The 18,575-nt window shown below is 47.4% G+C and overlaps 2 protein-coding genes across 6 annotated transcripts in view; one reads left to right on the top strand and one right to left on the bottom strand.

Moving 5' to 3' along the window:
• Positions 1-2,225, bottom strand: part of CDC25C (cell division cycle 25C) — a 38,041-nt gene extending 35,816 nt beyond the window's left edge. For 2 of the 3 annotated variants that reach the window (XM_049873742.1, XM_049873740.1), the window contains exons 1-2: positions 1,690-2,225; positions 1,307-1,512 (exon numbers count right to left, since the gene is read on the bottom strand). In XM_049873742.1, coding sequence (XP_049729699.1) covers positions 1,307-1,500 — 194 coding nt within the window. In that variant the 5' untranslated portion in view covers positions 1,501-1,512; positions 1,690-2,225. The remainder of the gene's footprint in view (positions 1-1,306; positions 1,513-1,689) is intronic. The other variant, XM_049873741.1, reaches the window with a different exon arrangement.
• Positions 2,226-7,136: 4,911 nt separating this feature from the next.
• Positions 7,137-18,575, top strand: FAM53C (family with sequence similarity 53 member C). 3 transcript variants are annotated; one of them, XM_049873745.1, is made up of 5 exons: positions 7,137-7,358; positions 10,867-11,096; positions 11,494-11,551; positions 13,548-14,332; positions 15,244-18,575. In XM_049873745.1, the coding sequence occupies exons 2-5, from the start codon at positions 11,019-11,021 to the stop codon at positions 15,499-15,501; spliced, it is 1,179 nt and encodes a 392-aa protein (XP_049729702.1). In that variant the 5' UTR covers positions 7,137-7,358; positions 10,867-11,018; the 3' UTR covers positions 15,502-18,575. The 3 variants fall into 3 exon arrangements, with proteins under 3 accessions (XP_049729702.1, XP_049729700.1, XP_049729701.1); XM_049873743.1 differs by lacking the exon at positions 7,137-7,358 and adding an exon at positions 7,406-7,813; XM_049873744.1 differs by lacking the exon at positions 7,137-7,358 and having other exon boundaries at positions 7,828-11,096.

An 18,575-nucleotide genomic window follows, 5' to 3' on the forward strand; every position in this document is an offset into this window, starting at 1 on the left:
TTTTGGGCTGGTAAGCCCATTTAGTCTCACGTACATGGTTGAACTATGAAACATGTTCCTCATATGTGTTATTGTTTATTTTACAGGCCTATCTATTCATTTTCCTCAAAAATCCTGTGGTTGAAGGAGCAGAGCGTGTCCTTTGGACCAGGGATCCCTGTGCCTGAGAAGCTCCTTGACCAGGGGAAGAGTGAAGACAAGGACCTTCCTCCAGAGCCAACAGAGAGAGAGAACCTTCCCCTGGAGCTGACGCCCTGAATTTGGACTTTTAGCCTACTTTACTGTGAGGAAATAAATTTCTCTTTGTTAAAGTAAGAAAAAAAAAAAAGTCTTCTGGTTGAAAGGTGAACTTCAGGACTGAGTTAAAATAGTGTCCAGGGGCCATATTCTCTGGGTTTCTTCAGTCTGTCAGACCAGTTAGTTTGGTCTTTTTTTGTGAGTTTGAATTTTGTTCTACATTTTTCTCCCGATCTATTCAGGACTGTGTATTGTGATCCCTGTCTGAGTGGTCAGTGGTGGTAGCCAGGCACCACGTAGTTGTGTTGGACTCAGTCTGGTGGAGGCCTGTGGTAGTTGTGATCCATTAGTACAGCAATGGGTTTTTTGGTCTGGTAATAATGGGAACTAGGCTGAGAAAAATGTTTCACCTTTTCTTTACTCCAATAACCTGTATCTCAATTTCCCCTCACCAACATATTGAGACAGGATAATTTTTTTTTTTAATTGAGGCCCAAAGTTTATTGATCTACAGGTCTTGATCTTATGTCCTCTCCCCTGTGCACCATGAGGACACAGACTTGATTCCTCCCTGGGTTCTGTAGTACTTTTCAGCTCTATAAATCTTCAACTTCATTTGGTAGCTGAGGCATCTGGACACGAACATCGCCAGAATTTAAAGTGCAAGAACACACACACATATTGATTCCGACTCATAGCGACTCTATAGGCCAGAGGAGAACTGCCCCATAGCGTTACCAAGGAGCGGTAGATGGATGTGAATTGCTGACCTTTTGGTTAGTGGCCGAACCACTGTGCCACCAGGGCTCCAAGTACAAGTACGATAACACTAATAATAAAGTGTGCAAAGACTTCCCCAGACATCACGTCATTAGATTCTCACCCAATCCTGGTAAAATAGGAAGAAACTGTTATTCCCAGATCACTGAAAAGAAGCCTGAGATTCAAAAGGGTCACAGTTAGTCAAGTGGCAGAGGTGAGACTTAGACCCTTTTCCTAGGGCCAGGATAATTTATAAACAAACTAGAAAAGCAAGAGAAATAAAGTGTGACTATAAAAGTGAACTTACCCAGACAAAATGCTTAGGTTTCCAGAATCAACCAGGAGTTTGTCCACCGGAGTTCTAGGGAGACCTGGACACTTGGTAAAGGAAGTCTCTCTCTCCAGCAGCAGGTTTAACCTCTTCCTTTGATTGGATCTAAAACTGGGTCCTGAACCAGCGCCTTCCTCCTCTCTTGTGGATGAGAAGGGATTTGCAGACATGGGCTCTAAGTTCTCACCAAGAAAAAATTAAACCAATATAAGAGGACAAGGTCATCTATGTAGGTGCATCACTGATACATCACAGCTTTCACAACAACCTCCCTAACCCTTTCCAGCAGCGGTCAAGCAAATCAGTATTGGAGTACGGGCATACCCAAACGGTGATCTTTTTGGTGGATCCTAACTTACCGAGAGGCAACTCAGGGCTTTAAAGATGGGATGAAGAAAGGCCTTTGATTTGTTCCCGGCCACACAGCTAAGCGAGTCCTAACCGGAACTCAGGTCTCCTAATTCGCGATAATGCCTATCAGGTCCTCCCGCCTTAGGTTTGCGGGGTCCCGGCTGGACCCGGAGGAGACAATGGGGTCTCCGTGACTCCGTGGCGTAGATGGCTCCGGGCCTAGGTCTTTTGGGTCCTGAGCCTTGTCTTCGCGAGGAAAGGATCGGCCACAAGCGAAGCCTCGAGCAGAATTAAAGAAAAGAACAAACTGGGGAAAAGAGGCGACTAGCCAGACTATTTTGCTCTTCAGCTGGGTAGGCGGGGGCCAGGCTTTGCAAGTTCTCTCGGCAGAATGGAAGTTACAGTCTCAGTGCAAGAACACCAACAGCCGTAGACCTTGACCATTCAAACCTTCCGCCCTCCCCAATAACCTATCCACGCTTGCCTCTAAACTGCGTCAGCCGATCTCGGCGTGCCCGCCTAGACGTCCTCAGCCAATCGTACATCACCTCTGGGCGTGCGCTTGCTCTGGAAGAGCAATATTTGCCCCGCCCCTGGATCAGAGCAGCCCGGCGATTGGCCCACCAGCTTTAGACAGGAAAAAAAAAAAAAAAAAGCTGGATAAGCCCCGCCCCACAGGGAACCTGGAGCATTATTGGCCCTCCCTTTGACCAATCGCCACATCCTTCCTTCAGTCTGCCCGCAGCCTCACCAACCCCGGGAGATTTAAATTGCGACCACTCGCTGGCCTAATAACACGAGCGTTTTTTTTTTTAGTTTAGATGGGAGAGTTTGGAGAGCGTCTCTTTTTTCTTGCTTTTTTTCTCGTGCTGTTACGCGGACCTTTCCCTTCTAGCTTTTCTAGCTTTCCGCTGGCGATGGAGCATTTGCCGCCGGCGTGGCAGGTGTTGGGAAGAGACAGGTGTGTGTGTTTATGCAGAGCGGCGTCAGCCCCTCCCAAGAGTTTCGGTGACCCTTTTTAGGGGTAGCATCTGAGACTCTATGTAGGGTAAACAGGAATTCCTTTGCTGGGAGAATAGGAAAGTTGAATAATTTCTTGGCATAATCCTTATCACAGTTCAAAGAATTCAGTCTTTGTTATGGAAATTTGTCTTGACTAAGTGGTATTAAAGGAGCTTTGGTGGCATAATACGGAGAGCCTTGGTGACGCAGTGGTTAAAAGCTTGGCTGCTAACCAAAAGGTCGGCAGTTCGAATCCACCAGCCGCTCCCTTGGGAACCCTATGGGGCAGTTCTACTCTGTTCTACGGCGTCGCATGAGTCGGAATCACTCCACGGCAACGGGTTTCCTTCTTTTTGGTTGGTGGCGCAATGGTTAAGCGCCTGGCTGCTAATGAGAAGGTCGGGGGTTTGAACCTAAATCTTTAGGCAGTCTGCTCCCTGAAGATTTCAGCCTAAGAAACCCTGTGAGGCAGTTCTGTTCTGTCATATAGGGTCGCTATGAGTTGGAATCCAGTCGACAGTACACAACAGCTGATACTAAGTTATTCATAATTTGGGGGATTTGCTTTTAAATAATGGGGTAGGGAAAACCGGTGTGTATACATGAAACAAATTGGCCATGAGTGATGGGTGATTGGTACACGACGCCCACTAGTACTTGTCAAAGTTTAATGTGCATTCTAACCACCTGGGATCTTGTTAAAATGCAGATTCTGACTCCCTAAGTCTGGGTTGGGGTCCAAGATTCTGCACTGCTAACAAGGTCTTAGGTAATGCTGATGCAGCTAATCCTAGGACTATACTTTGAGTAGCATTTAAAAAAGAAAAAACATTGCTGTTGAGTGGATTCCGACGCGTAGACCCTACAGGGCAAAGTAAAACTGCCCCATAGGGTTTCCAAGAAGTGGCTGGTGGATTCAAACTGCCCCAAGGCATTATGCTATTCTCTTCACTGCTGTGTATTATTTGAAATTTCCCATAAAAGTTTAAAATAAACTTGTAAGCTCTTGAAAATGCAAGAGCCCCAAATACTGATTCAATAGGTCTGAAATGGGGCCCAGGAATGATCAAGGCCCCCAGGTGCTACCAAAGCAGATGGTTCGCAGACCACACTTTGAGAAACATTAAGTCAGAAATGCAACTTTATCTTTGAGAAAACAATAAGTCAGAAATACCACATTTATCTGGTGTCAGAATCTTGGTGGTGGTGGTGGCTGAGAAGCATTGTAGTCAGCTGGTTACTCCCTGATACTCCCTTCATCTGTAGAATCTGCTTCTCTAGAAAGGAGATGTGTGAGGAGTCTTTGTCTTCTGGGATACAGATGGTGAATGCAGGAGTCAGCACAGAGTCACGCCATGCCAGGTGAGTTTGCAAATCAGGCTGGGAATTAAGAGAGTATGGGATGAGTTGGTTCTGCTTTGGTGACTATAAATCACACTTTGTGGGGCACTGTGTACTTCCCCACAGTAGAGACATATGACATTGTCCTGCAGCGACGGCAAAAGCAGATAGATTATGGCAAAAGCACACCTGGCTACCAGGGCTTTCTGCAGCAGGTCTCCACATGAGTCTCATTGTGGGGTGGTCACAACAAGGGTGCCCACCAAGTTGCTTTGGTTCAGAGGATGGAAAGATACTAGGATCTGAGTGTTTTGAATGTGCTCACAAAGTTGCAGAACTACTAAATTTCTTGTAATCTAGCCCTAATATTTCCAAGGTTTTTTTTTTTTTCAAGTGGAACATACTTGGTCCATTGGCTTTTTTAAAAAATTGATTGTGGTGAGATATATATTTCAACAATTTTCTGTCTACAATTCACTGACATTAATTACATTCACCATGTTGTGCAACAATCATCATGTTTCCAATTTTTTTCACAGTCTTTAACAAAAATTCTGTATCTCTTAATATCCCCGATTTTCCTCTCCCACCCGCCCCTCCATGTGACTTTTTAAAGCTCTATCTGTGTTTCCTAATGAGGTGGTTTTCCTTCCAACCATTTTTACCATCGTCTTCTTATGCCTCCTCTTGACTTGGTAATTGCAACATACTTGCCTAAGTACATGTAAATTTACACACACTCATAGAAATTAAATGCATGAAAATGAACATTTGTTTTAAAGGGAAGTCAAATATTTTATGTCTACCTTGATTTCCAAGAATATATCTAATTTACCCTTTCCAGAAGAAAGGCTATTAGTGAGGCTGAAAGTTTGGTGTATAATCTGAAGATCTACTTTTTCTATTTGATTGAGGACACTGGTCTTACTCATTCTCAGGGAATTTCTAACTAGGCTCCTGATTCATTGTGATAAGTAGTGAGCTGTGCCCCCTGCTATACAGGGCCCCCTTTCATATTGACCTCAGCCTGACCCACATTTGTTGTTGCCAGGGCACAGCGACAGCCAGGGCTTCAACCTCAGACGCCAAACAAGAACAGACAGTACAGCCATCGCTCCTGGGATGCCCAGAACAGGCACTGGAGAAGAGCCTTGCATTCCTGGGATCCGCCCAGTCAGCCCCTTCAGGGCAGGGCTGCTCTGGGGTGTGCTGACTATTTCTGGTTCCTTCAGTGAGTGGTGGGCTGAGCCCCACATCTCCCCACTTTGCAGAGGTTTATCTTTCACTGCGTGAAAAGGGAGGGTCTGAATAAAAGGCATGTTCCTCTGACTCTGCTGCCTTCCTAGACAGGGAATGGAGAGTCTCTTAGAGCCAATGGACTCCACCCCTTTGGACAATCTACTGGATGACTGGCTCCAGGCCCTGAAACTCTTCGAGAATCTGGATGGAGACCAGGTAGTATACTCTGCTGAAACTCCCTGGAGCAGGGTCAGAGATGAGGTCTAGCCCAAGGGCACAATTAAGACGAAGTTCAAGGTAGCATCCCAAGAACAAAAGGAAGCAGCTGGAAAAAAAAATAACAGGTCATGACTTAAAAACTTGAGAACTAAGAGAAGGGTATAAGGAGATTTAAAAGGAGCCCTGGTGGGACAATGGTTAAGTGCTTGGCTGCTAACCTAAAGGTTGGTTATTCAAACCCACCCAGTGGCTCCATGGGAGACAGTCTGCTTCCATAAAGATTACAGCCTTGGAAACCCTATAGAGCAATTCCATTCTGTCACATGTGGTCACTATGAGTCGAAATCGACTCGATGGCACCTAACAAGAAGGAGATTTAACTATAGTTAGTAATGGAGGTGGAGCTTTGGGCTATACTGAGTGCTATTTTACCCTTGATGAAAGAGGGGGTATAGCCTTCCTTTGAGGCCTGAAATCTGCTCAGTTTTTGTTTGATTTTGTTTTTTAACGTCTCAAATTCTTTCAATGTTTTACAAGTTAGCCAATGCTAACTTAACTTCTTTTACTCAGTCATTTAACTTTTGTAAGCACGGATAATTTAAAAAAAAAAGTGGGGGGTATATAGCCTAGTGCTTTACATAACCAGGGCTTTAGAGGCTCATAATTGGTTCTTTGCCCACCACTTGGGCACTCAACCTCTTGGGCTGTTTATTGTCTCATTTGGTGATTGTAAGCAAAAATGAGAATACATTATTTAAATTATATAGCACCGTGCCTGGCACATATAAGTGCTTCACAGCTATTACTGAAAACAGTGTCTCCTATGCTTCATGGTCCCTGCCTCTGCTTCTTTTTCACCAAGGGGAAATGTGCATGGCAAGGTATATCCCCCTCCCACTTTCTTATAAATACCTCACTTTTCCTTTATTCTTTTTCAGTTAGCTGACTTTGTGGCTCCTGCCTCCTCCCTTCCATGGCTCAATGAGGAAGATCCCTACAATGACTACTTTCTAGCTGAACACAGCTAATTTACCTGTACCACTCCTGAGTGGGGCACAAAATATTTACAGAAAACAGATGTCTTTCAGGGGACTTACTTGCATTACTACCACTTTCCAATCAATTAGAAATCTAAAACTCTACCCTACAAAGGGATCACAACCCAAAGGCATTGTTTAAAACCTCTTCTTTTTCCATCTGTTTGCCTGTCTCTCTGAACCATCTTTGATGCTAGCTGAGACTCAAATTTACATAAGAGCCAGAAACCATCTAACTGTTCCCCAACCTCTTCACCTTCTACTACTTTCAGTCTCTTTGAAAAGAATTTAAACTTCGGCTGAGGTGGGAGGTGGTGGTGGTGGGAGAGAGTTAAAAAGAAGGTGGTTTTCCTCATCCTCAAGAGGAAATAGCGCCGTCAACATCTTTTCCCCATCTGCTCCCTCCCTCCCTCTCGGTCTTAAAAAAAAAAGTGGTCCAGATGTAACCACTGTACCCCTCCACACCCCCCACCCCCGCAAGCAACTGAACCGCCTATGATGTCATAATCACAATCCCATTACCTCATCCTGATGGGGCGGGGGGGAGAGGGAGGAGAAAGAGTGAACAGCCCTAGGCCCTCCTCAGCTTTACAAAGTGTTCTGGCTGAAGGCTAATTACAGAATCTAGTGGGAACGGCCCCGCATCCGTTGTAAATGCTGCGTTTATAAGGTTCGAGCCGATCCAGCAGCTGGAAGAGGGGCTCCAGGGACTCAGAGCAGGCCCTAATCGGCACTTGGACTACACGTCCCAGCAGCCTTTACGCTGCGGACCGGTCCTCCGCAGCAGGAAAGGGGATTCCTTTACAGAGGCGGCGGTATAAGGCGGGACAGAAGAACAGGTGAGAGGAGCCTCGGCTAATTCTGTTACGCGGTCCGAACTAAGTGGGAAGCTGCACTTGGGCCAATGGAGAAATGGAGGGCGGGGGCGATGGCTTTGTTTACCTTCGTCGGGTACGGCTTCACCCGCGGGTTTCTAGATATGCCTCCAACTGGGCACGTCCACCTTCCGCAATATTTGAGGGGGGGTTACCCGATAGGGAGGCAACCATCCTCAATCCTAAATCAAAGCGCCAGGCTCGTTCCTGACAGCGCTATCCGAGAAAGACTTTGAGAGGGAAACGACGCGGGGCTTAAGCCCCAGCGGGCGATTCAGGAGGATTCTTTGAACTGGTGCGATCCTCCCACTCTCCTCAGGGGCCCATTGGTTCGCGCCGGCGCCTTTTAAGGGCACCGTGGGGCGAACCGAACGCTCAGAGCTGCTCCGGCCGCGGCCCTGGGAGCTGGGGGAGCTGCGGTAGGTGGCGGAGGGCAGGTGGTGCTGGGGCCTTGGGGCGGGCACCTCGACCGTCACTCCTTCTTCCCTTTCTCCCCTCCCCCAACCCAGCCGCCCGCGCGGCCGGGCTTCTCAGGCCGCCTCCGCGGGGAGAGCACGGGACCTGGTGGGGGAGGGGGTAACTGAGTGCTAGGTCCCAGACCCTCTCCATCCCCTGCGTCCTGAGTACGCTTCCCGAGGCCAGATGATGGAAGCTGAGTGGGAAGAGGCGAACGACAACCCCCTTGAGCTAGCCCTGGCCCTCCCCACCCCCGCCCCGCAGGGGCCAGCGGACGCCCTATGCCCCACCCCGCGGGGACAGGCAGGGCAGCAGAGGGAGAGGTGGAAGATTGGAGGGGGCCTACCTTTTGCTTCTTCATCGGGGTTGGGGGAGGGGTGCACCCCACTTGTCACCCTTATCCCCACCAGAGCTATATGGAGGAAGAGCAGTCAGGTCCCCTCTTACCTGTGCCTGCACCTCTCTGCCTCTCATGTTTTTCTTTGGTCTCCCCCAGAGGTGTGGGGCTGGGACCTGGGGGGAAGGTCCCCAGGGGATATGTGATTCTTCTTCCCCTTGGCTTGACTTAATCTTAGGTTCGAGGTTTCAGCACAACCTCAGCATCCCTTAGGCCCGAGTGTCACTGGTTACTGCCGTGTATGGGAGATGAAGTGGGGTCCGATCTTTATTTTAGGGGGCTTGTGGAGGAGGGAAAGCCTGGACTGAGAGTTGGACCTGGTGGGGTTGTGAGGAGAGTCTAGAGGCCTGCTGCTCAGTGAAGGGCTGATCCCTGTGCCAGTTGTTAAGCTGAGAAGTTTTAACTTGTTTCATGAACGTTCAGGGCTATATCTACCCCTCAGACATACAAAATGGAAGGGGAACGAAGGCGGCCAAGAGAGGGCTTTTTAGATACTTTTTTCAAAGCCTGCCTGAGAAAGAGGAGGCCCCTCGCGGAGCTGGTTTGCCTTCTTTTGTGTCCTGGTTTGATTCCTTATGGCTTCCGTTCTGTTCCCCCTTTCAGCCTGGCCTGTTTTAGGAAACTCAGGCTGAGAGTATCAGTTGCGTGGTGGTAGTTGCATTGTTCCAATTACCGCTGTGTGTGGCCACATCCCAACAATTAAAATGCAGGAAAACACAAAATCACTCTCTTGATCCCAGAGAGGGCTGGGAGTTTGCTGTTTGGCCAAATGCCTCATGAAAAGCTTGAAAGAGTTGGCCTCACTCCCTGCTCCTCATGGCCGGTCAGCCTGAGGCCTGGGGTCTTTGGGGTAAAAGCCTGCAGTTAGGTTCCCTCTCCGATTGATCTTTGGGGGCAGAGTTAAGAAATCAAGAGCAGAAGTGATACAAGCGTTAGCTTCTGCCACAAGAACGTAGTGTAAGCAACTAAAGTGAGTTCTCAGGAAACTAGGACTTTGTTCAGAGCGTTAATAATTATGCATGATAACGACAGTTAACTATAATGATGATTGACTTCTCTGGCACCTTTTTTCCAAAAAACTCCAACTACATTCACATGTTTTCCTTTGCTCTTCCTTGTGGCCTCTCTCTGAGGTGGGAATGGAATAAAGATGATTCTCTGTTTTTTGAAAAAGTAGAGAGTGATTTGCCCCAAGGTCACAGAAGAGCCCTCTTGGGCTTTTGTTGGTACACAGCCAGAGAGACAGACTCTATTGCCTTCTTCATCTTAATGATATCATCGCTTCTGGTATCCCGAGGCTCTGCAGAGTAACAAACGAGGGGTGAGAAATGGCAGTCTATGTGGATTCCTGATTCATACAGGCCAGGTGGTATGCTTTTGTACATTATTCACGTTTCATGTTATTTCCACCCTGGGTACAGATTAAGATTATTGTGCCCATTTTACATATGGGTAAACTGAGGCCAAGGAAGGTTAAATGATTTGCTAAAACTGTCAGAGGAAGCTGGATTAAGATTTAGATTTTTTTGATCCTTTGTTCTCTCTAGGAGCTGCTTAAGAGTTTACCTGCTAACCAGAAGGTCACAGTTTGAATCCACCAGACGCTCCTTGGAAACCCTGTGGGGCAGTTCTACTTTGTGCTTTTGGGATGCTATGAGTCGAACTTGACTCTATGGCAAGGGTTTTTTTTTTTGTTGTTATTGTTTTAGCAAATTTTATCTGCACATTCTGGTGGACTGTCTTCCTGCTTGTCATTTTTGGGAGTGGGCAGAATGGTACCACTGTGACACTAGGTTAACCTCCGAATTTCCCTTGAGCAAGGCCCCTCAGGCAATTGTGTGATCTTGAAGCCTGTTCTCTGATGAGTTGGTTTGCTTCTGACCAGAAATTGACTCCGAGAGAGTCTTGATTAACTGTATGCATGGTCTTGGAGTTAGATCAGACTAAAAACTTAGTTGGATGAAGTCAAAGAGGAATTGTTGTTGTTTTTAATATGTATAGAGTTGAAATGTAATGAAAACTACCCTGATAGTGTTCCTTTATCCTCTTCCATTTTACCAGAGAATGTGCACAGTATCTGTTGGAGAACAGTAATGTATCAGCTGTTCAAGCTAAGGGAGGACATAAAATCTTATTTATTCTGATTGGTCTAAAGCAGAAAGTCATTCTTATGATCACTGCGTCTCTCTGTTCCGTAGTTTGGGGGAACAGTGTTTCTGTTCTCTTCTGACCCTGACTGGACGATAAGGAAAACATTGGGTTAATTAGAATGGGAATAACCATTTGGGCATCCCTCTCTTTCCTTTCAGCTGTTTTCTCAGTGGTGCTGGGGTTCTGGGTAGACTCAGCAGAGCATGAACCAGGTTAGGAATGGCAGATAGGTTTCAACTTGCTTGTCAACTACAGTTCATTTTACTGGATATCTGAAATGCCAAGTTCAGAATGTTTCTGAGGCTGTGTTCTGAGACTGTGTTTAGGCTTAGCAGGAAAGAGCTGTGATCAATTAATAATGTCTGCCAGAGGTGTAGGGGTGCTGTGGTGTGTGTGCCATGCATTTTCCACCTTTGGACCAGGTACATCTCTAATATCACTTGGGGCTGGTCCCTCTGTAATTGGCAGACTCAGCAGGCATGACTGGAGAGGGAAGTCCCAATGGTGCTAGAATGGTGCTGCAGTGGCAGAAGACGGCTCACGAGTGAGGTCTGGAAGAACGACAGGGAAGACATCCATCATTTGCTCCAAATTGTGCAAGTCAAATCCTGGGGAGAATCATGATAACCCTGATCACTGAGCAGCTACAGAAGCAGACTCTGGATGAGCTGAAATGCACACGCTTCAGCATCAGTCTGGTAAAAGACCAGTCTTCCTGCTTCTCCACAGCCCTCCCCCCCTCCTTTTTTCTGAGGCTGTTTGTTGCTACTACTTCACCCTTGTCCTGTGCTGTATGAATCGTGGTACTTGTACTGGAAGAGCCCACTAAAGGCTCAAAACCCGGTCCAAAAGGAAGGGGCAGGGATTGTTCCATTGGTAGAGAAGGGACAATAAAACTTGGGTGGAGAAGGGTTTGAGATGTTGGAAGATGTTGATTGTTTTACTGACTAACTTTGGGAGGACAAGAGGAGGAGAACTTAGCAGTCCCTCACATCCCTACAGCCCACAAATTCAGGGATGAGCTGAAGAGGGCTTCCTGGAAGTCTGTCAGTGCGTCCTGAGCTGGAATGACTATGGATATTCTTTCTCTCTTAGCCTTTGCCTGATCATGCAGACATCTCCAACTGTGGGAACCCTTTCCAGCTTGTGTCTGGTAAGGCATCTGTGTGTGTGTGTGCGTGCGTGCGTGCATTCACACATTGCTTTCATGACTTCCAGTGGCCAGGGCTAGCTAGCCTACTTGCAGAATTTTGTTGTAAGGGTCACTTTGTAAGATGAGTTGATTGTCTCTATTTTACTGCTACAGGATGGAAGTTACCTGTTTTCATTTGCTGTTACCCTAACCTTGTGGGGACTTTCATAATCTAATTTTTTTGAAGAGGCAATATACTCACATAGTAGAAAAATTTTTAAATAACAACAAAAAGGCTATATGGAGAAAAGCCTCCCTTCCGCTCTTGTCCCCTATTCACCCAGCTTTCATCATCTCCCTAAAAGTAACTCCTGTTAATTAGTTTCTTAAATATCCAGCCAGAGTTTCTTTATACAAATAAAAAGAATATAATGTACATTCTTATCTACACTTTTTTGTTTAATACAAAAGGTTGGTTACTATATATGTAATTCTGTACCTTATTTTTTTCAGTTAACTAATATAGTTAGGAGATCTTCCATATGAGTGCATTAAGCGTTTTCTTATTTTTTAATAGCTGCATGTGATTGCATAGTATGGATGTATCAGTGTATCTAACCAGTCTCCTATTGATGTTTATTTAGGTTATTTCCAGCCTTTTGTTATGACATACAAAACTTTGGTGGCTAACCTTGGACATATGTCATTTTGCATATGTGAAAATATATCTGAGGCATAAATTCCCAGATTATGAATTACTTGATCAAAGAATCTGATTGTGGAGACATTTAGATGAAGTAGACAACCAGAACTCCCTAATCCATGCTGCTAGGCCATTCTGCATCTTGTTTTATTTTCTGGGATACCTCACGAGGGACATGATTTGTAAAAGCATCTCCATTCAACCTCTGCCTCCTGTTCATTAAATACTTGCTGAGAGCCAGGTACTGTGTTAGAAGTACACACTGGACACATGGTCCCTGCTCTCATGGAGGATAATAGTGGGGGAGAGCTGTTGACCAAGTAAAGTCAAGTGTGAGTTTTCTCCATCATCAAGTCTTAAGTTCATAATATTTGTCGGTTGCTCTGAATCTCCAGCCCTGTAAATTCCAGCCAGCTAACCAAAAAAAAAAAAAAAAATTTTTTTTTTTTTTTTTTAACCAGAGGCAGTTGGAGTAGGCCTTGTGTCCCTTAATTAGCTGTCTCCCAAAAGTAGCAGTTTTGGTTAGAATGTAGAGAGTGAGGACCATTCCTTTTAGTCAGTTTCCTGTCTCATCCCTCAGTCTCCCCATTCTGTTTGGATTTAAGAGAAGGCCTAAGGGAAAGGAATCGGTGTGTGGGTAGTCAGGAACACGGGCAACACCAAGTCTTAGGGTTTCCCAGGCATTGGTTCTTCCGTCAAAGGCCTTTTCGCTACCCCGTTTGCTCTCCTTAGAAGTAAAAGTGATCTCTTATCTGCTTGATTACTTTTTACCTCTTTGTAGCACCTTACTTACATCTTGGTGTTTTTGACACATGGGAAGAGGAGAGGTCAAGGAAGGAGAGCATAGGCCTGTTTTTCAGAACCCAGGGTAGAGGAGTAGGGGAGACGCTGAGTAGTGCTGGGTGAGTGGGGTGAGGGATGAGCAGAGCATAGACATATGCCTGTCTGTTTTGCTTGACTCGTTTTACCTTGGAGAAGGAGTGGCGGCAGTACATGAAAATATATTTTAGATTCCAGGTGATTTCTCATAATGGAAGCAGTATAGCACAGCGGTTAAGGAATCTAGCCTTGGTGTCACTTAGGTTTGAATCCTGCCGTGGTCATTTGATTGCTGTATAACCTTAGGCAAGTTACTGGACTTCTCTCATCTATGAAATGGAGATAATAATAGTACCTACCTCATGAGGTTTTGGGAAGAGGACATCAGATAGCCTATGTAAAGTGCTCGGTGCTCAGTACGGTGTGTGGCACATAGTAAGCTCTTGAATATTGTTAGCTGTCCTTAATATTATTTTTATTATGAATGCCTTCCAGAAGGTGCTTCCTGGAGGGGTCTGCCCCGCTGTTCCTGTGCCGAATTCCAGGACAGCCTCAACCTCAGCTACCACTCCTCAGGCTTGAGCCTGCACCTCAGACCACCCAGCCGAGGAAGTTCCCTACAGGAGCAACCCCTCCCCCAAGTCCTAAGCCCTGAGCCCCCAGACTCAGAGAAACTCCCTGTGACCCCTGCCCCTCCATCCAAGAGGCATTGCCGCTCACTCTCAGTGCCCGTGGACCTGTCTCGCTGGCAGCCGGTGTGGCGGCCCGCCCCCTCCAAGCTGTGGACTCCCATCAAGCACAGGGGCAGTGGTGGAGGGGGCGGGCCGCAGGTGCCTCACCAGAGCCCCCCAAAGCGGGTCTCCAGCCTCAGGTTCCTCCAAGCTCCCAGTGCCTCTTCTCAATGTGCCCCAGCCCACAGACCCTGCAGCCCCCCTTTCTTCAGCCTTGCCCTAGCCCAAGATTCCTCTCAACCCTGTGCTGCCTCCCCACAAAGTGGCTCCTGGGAAAGTGATGCTGAGTCCCTGTCACCTTGTCCACCCCAGCGTCGCTTCTCCCTGTCACCCAGCCTGGGCCCGCAAGCAAGCCGCTTTCTGCCCTCTGCTCGGAGCTCCCCCGCATCCTCCCCGGAGCTGCCCTGGAGACCTCGGGGCCTCCGCAATCTTCCCCGGAGCCGCTCACAGCCTTGTGATCTGGATGCCCGCAAAGCTGGGGTCAAGCGGCGCCACGAGGAGGACCCACGGCGGCTGCGGCCTTCCTTGGACTTTGACAAGATGAATCAGGTGGAACCAGTGGGACGAGGGGAGCTTGGCGGGAATGGGGGGACTCAGTTCTCATCCTACTCTTAAGCTGTCCCCTTGCTCCAGGCCCTCTTGGTAGGACCTCCCCTAGAGCTCTTTTCTCTCTGAGGTTTTGCCAGGGTAACCTACCATCTTGGTTTGCCCAAGATTGTCCTGGTTTTAGCACTGTAAGTCCTGTATTCAGTCCTGGATGTTCCAGAGAAACTGGGGTGAGATCTATGTTAAACCTTCCAACAGGGATCCCAGGGTGCCCTGTTAGAGACACTTTCCCTCCTCTTAGAAGAGGCATATGCTACAAAAGTCCTATCATCAGTGCCCCCAACCTCTTGTACTCAAGGCTGATTTAGCCACTTGCTCTTCAGTGCTTCAAGTGGGTCTGTGAGAGCTTAAGCAAGACAGGCTGCTATATCATTCATCTGTCCAACAAATGCTTTTTTGACTTACTATAAATGCAGTTGTTGTATGCACTTGCCCACTTTTTTCACTTTTGTTCTTCTAGACCACTGGGTCACAAGCCTCTTTGAGAATTTATTCATACTGGCCTCCAACCATTCAGTAAACATTTATTGAATACCTACTATGTACCAGCTTCTGACTAGACCCTGGGAATTTAGTAGTGAAACAACTAGACAATATCTTTGCCCACATAGAGCTTATAAACAAGCTTCTAATCTTGAATCCGACGGAAACTATTGACTCTTTCCCCAGAAAAATGTACATATATACTACATTTTCTAGATTTTATCAGGAAATTCACAAAGCTCACCCTAAAACCTAGGACTCCTGCCTTTAAGGGTAACTGAAAAGGACACTTTGAGATACTACTTGGACCAGCATGCTCTAGGAAGTTAGTATCTTTCTTTGCCTTCTTAACTTTGTTATTTGTTTGGCAGAAACCATACTCAGGAGGTCTCTGTCTTCAAGATACAGCCCGGGAAGGCAGCAGCGTTTCTCCACCATGGTTTATGGCCTGTAGCCCCCCACCCCTCTCTGCTTCCTGCAGCCCAGTTGGGGGTTCCTCCCAGGTGCTGAGTGAAAGCGAAGAGGAGGAGGAAGGGGCCGTGCGGTGGGGGCGGCAGACGCTAAGCAAACGGACACTGTGCCAGCAGGACTTTGGGGATCTGGACTTGAATCTGATTGAGGAGAACTAAAACTGAGAGGCTACTTCCTGGGGCCACACAGACTGACTCTCTTATGCCTACTAACAAGTGTCGAGGCCCCAAGGCTGGGGGCCCAGCCTGGGAACGGGGGTGAGTGGAGGGCTCCGACTCAGGGCAGCCGGAAATCTTCTCACTCCAGGAAGCTCAACCATGCCGAGAGACTGGCCGGGACAAGATAAACGGAGCTGGTGGCGGGAGGGACAGCCCCAGAGCAGACCCTTCCCATGGCGGCCCTGAGTGTGAGTATCCCTGCCACTGACAGAGCGATGGGCAGGGAAGGAAGGGGTCTGCTGACCCCAGCTCGGGGAATTTCACTAGCCCCTTTGCTTCAAAGGGCACTTGTGTCTTAGAATTTGGCTAGGGTGGGAGGTTCAGTCAGCCTCCTCAGAGAAATTGTGTGAGAGCGTTTGTGTGCACGGGAGTGTGTTCAAGTAAAGGCGTGTTTGCGTAGCCTTAGGGAAGGAAGGGGTTTGCTTCCTAACAGCAGAGCATCGTGATTCCCCAGGATGCTGAGTTTTCACAGGACAGTAGGCTTGGTCAAGGAGTTAGAAGGGCACCAAGTTTTCCTTTTTTCTGAATAGCTCTGGAGCGAGGCTTGTGATCTGTCAGCACCACTGGCTCTGCAAAGGACTCTGTTTTGGGTCTTTTAAGTTCTGTGACCTCAATTAATGGTCTTTTCCTCATCCCTATCCCCTCCCACTAGGTGGATCTAGTATTGGGCTGGAGGGGAGGCTCCACATTTATACTGAGCTGGCCTTTTTTTCTCATCAGATTGCCTAGGCTATATGCATCCTGCCTCTCTCGCTCTCTAAGTAGATGCAAGCTCATGTGGGCAACTGAGGCAGTTCTGAAGGGCTCCATCTTTCACTTTTCCTTTTTACTGAAGGGACCTTTCTGCCCTCACACTCTGACCTTTGAAGTCAGAGACGAGGAATGAAGATCCTGTGTTGGTCCCCAGTATTTATTGAGGCAGACTTGCCGCAGGAGATACGGTGTTCAGGTCCTGCAGGCATGAATGAGCTCACCCTAGCACTGCCCATTGCAAGCAGACTGTAAGGAAGCCTATTCTTGTAAGATCCAGGCCCAACCTCTCTTCTGACCTGCTTGAGAAATGGGTGTCTGCAGTTACTAGTTTGCTTGTCTTCCATTCCTGCCAGGAAATGTTTATGTGCCTCTAATTGGCCCTGAGAGACCACAGGGAGGTTGGGGCTCACTAAGGGATTGGCTGAGGATGTGTAAAGCAAAGGCTGTGAGGAGCAATTGGGAGTTTGTTGTTGTTGGATTGAATTTCCTTTTTTAAGTTTCTCACCCACAGCTTGAGCTAGGGCAGCAGGACTCAGTGGCTACAGTGATGTATTTAAGGACTGCAACTACCATGGTAGGGCTGGCACCAGTGGAAATGGTGTACTGAAGCTGTCACTACAATAGTTTGTGAGGCTTTGTCCAGCTTTGATTAGACCTTGCAGGACCAACTTGGACCTGCCTTCCCTGTTTATTAGAAGAAGGGCCATTTTCTTTTAAATTTCCAGGGTATCTTAGGACCCAAGTTCCTCATGTTATGGGAACAGTCCAAGGTCTATGTGTTTTCTTTCTTGTGAAGTTGATCCTGACATTTTCTGGGACTCCCACATGTCAAATAAGAGCATCAGTGAGGCTCCGGCCTTCTCGCCTGTTTTCCAGAGAAGAGGTGGCCATGTCTTCTTGAGCCTCTGGCACTCAGAGGCTCTACCCTTCCAGGGCTCCTCTCCTACAAGTTACCACGTATTACCAATGGGCCACCAGGTCTGTGGGGCCTGAGGAACTGCTCCGGGGAAACCAGGGAAACCATGAGCCTAGGAGTTGACCATCATTGGTTTCATCTCTCCCCTGGCTCTTCTCCCTCTTCAGGCCATAATATAGGTCATAATTTCCCTGGTGCCAGCTTCTTTTCCTCCTGGGGCATCCTCATCCCTGGGCTCTCTGCTGCAGATTGGCTGTGCCAGCTTCTATTAGGCCACTGACAATGCCAGTGGAGTCTCTGGGCCCTAAGCTAAAGAAGTGAGGGCAGTAATTCTGCCTCTATCTTGGTTTCCCCGAAGCCCAAGGGCAGCATCCTTAGGGGAGAAAGTCTATAGATATCGTAGTTGAATTCCATTACTTTAAGACTGGAAGGTTAAACTTGCCAGAACTATCATCTTGCTTCCTAGTCTAAGCACCCCTGGGCCTGGGACAAGCCTTTTCAAGAAGTGGTTGATTTCGCTTTACACAATAGATCTGTTTCAACAGTTCTGTGTAAACCAGATGCTATTTTTCAATGCATTTGGACTGCTGACCATTTAAAAGCAGCCTATGATTGCTTCTTTTGTAAAGCAAGCAACTTCCTTCTACTTCAGCTGTTTTGACTATTTGGATTTTCACGTACTGGGCTTACCCACAGTGGAGTACACCTCTGCAGGGCTTGTGGTTGACGCTGGGTAGCCATCTCCATCCGTGCTGTGTGTGTGGTGTGGCTGACCAGTAGGTGAGTATTCCTGCGTGTGTGAGTGAAGCCACTCCCAGGCTGGTGCTCTCCTCCTGTGCCCGGTGACTGCCCAGTGGCAGTTCCAGCTGCCCTTCACTCCCACCTGCTGCCAAAGTCCCTGTGCTGATGGGATTACAAATACAAAAAGTGAAAGAAAAAAAAAATTTCGTAAACTTTGTTTTATATTAAAAAAAAAAAAAATCCATAAGTCTGTGTGTGTTAAACATGAGGTCCTGCCTCTGTGGCTGTGTTTGAAAAAATAAAGTTTTATTAGAATAATCCATTTTCCCAAGCAACCTTGTGTACTACAGTGTCTTCTTCCCTTCCGCACAAAGAAAGGCAAGGAAGAGGCAGGGAGAAAGCTGCCTAACTCTTCCAGCCCTTCTTCTAGGACATGGTTGGGCCTTGGCCCTTAGAGGGTGGCATCTGGTCTCCAGGCCCTTCACAGCTCACAGCAGATCATATCCTATGGCCCAGGCTTCTGTTAAGGCCTTGGTTATTTCTGGCAGCCTGCCTTGCTGTGTTTCTCTGATATTTATACCTGTCTCCTCTTCCCTACTGTTAA

Source organism: Elephas maximus, chromosome 2, assembly GCF_024166365.1.
Source record: "Elephas maximus indicus isolate mEleMax1 chromosome 2, mEleMax1 primary haplotype, whole genome shotgun sequence".
Classification (NCBI taxonomy): Eukaryota; Metazoa; Chordata; class Mammalia; order Proboscidea; family Elephantidae; genus Elephas; species Elephas maximus.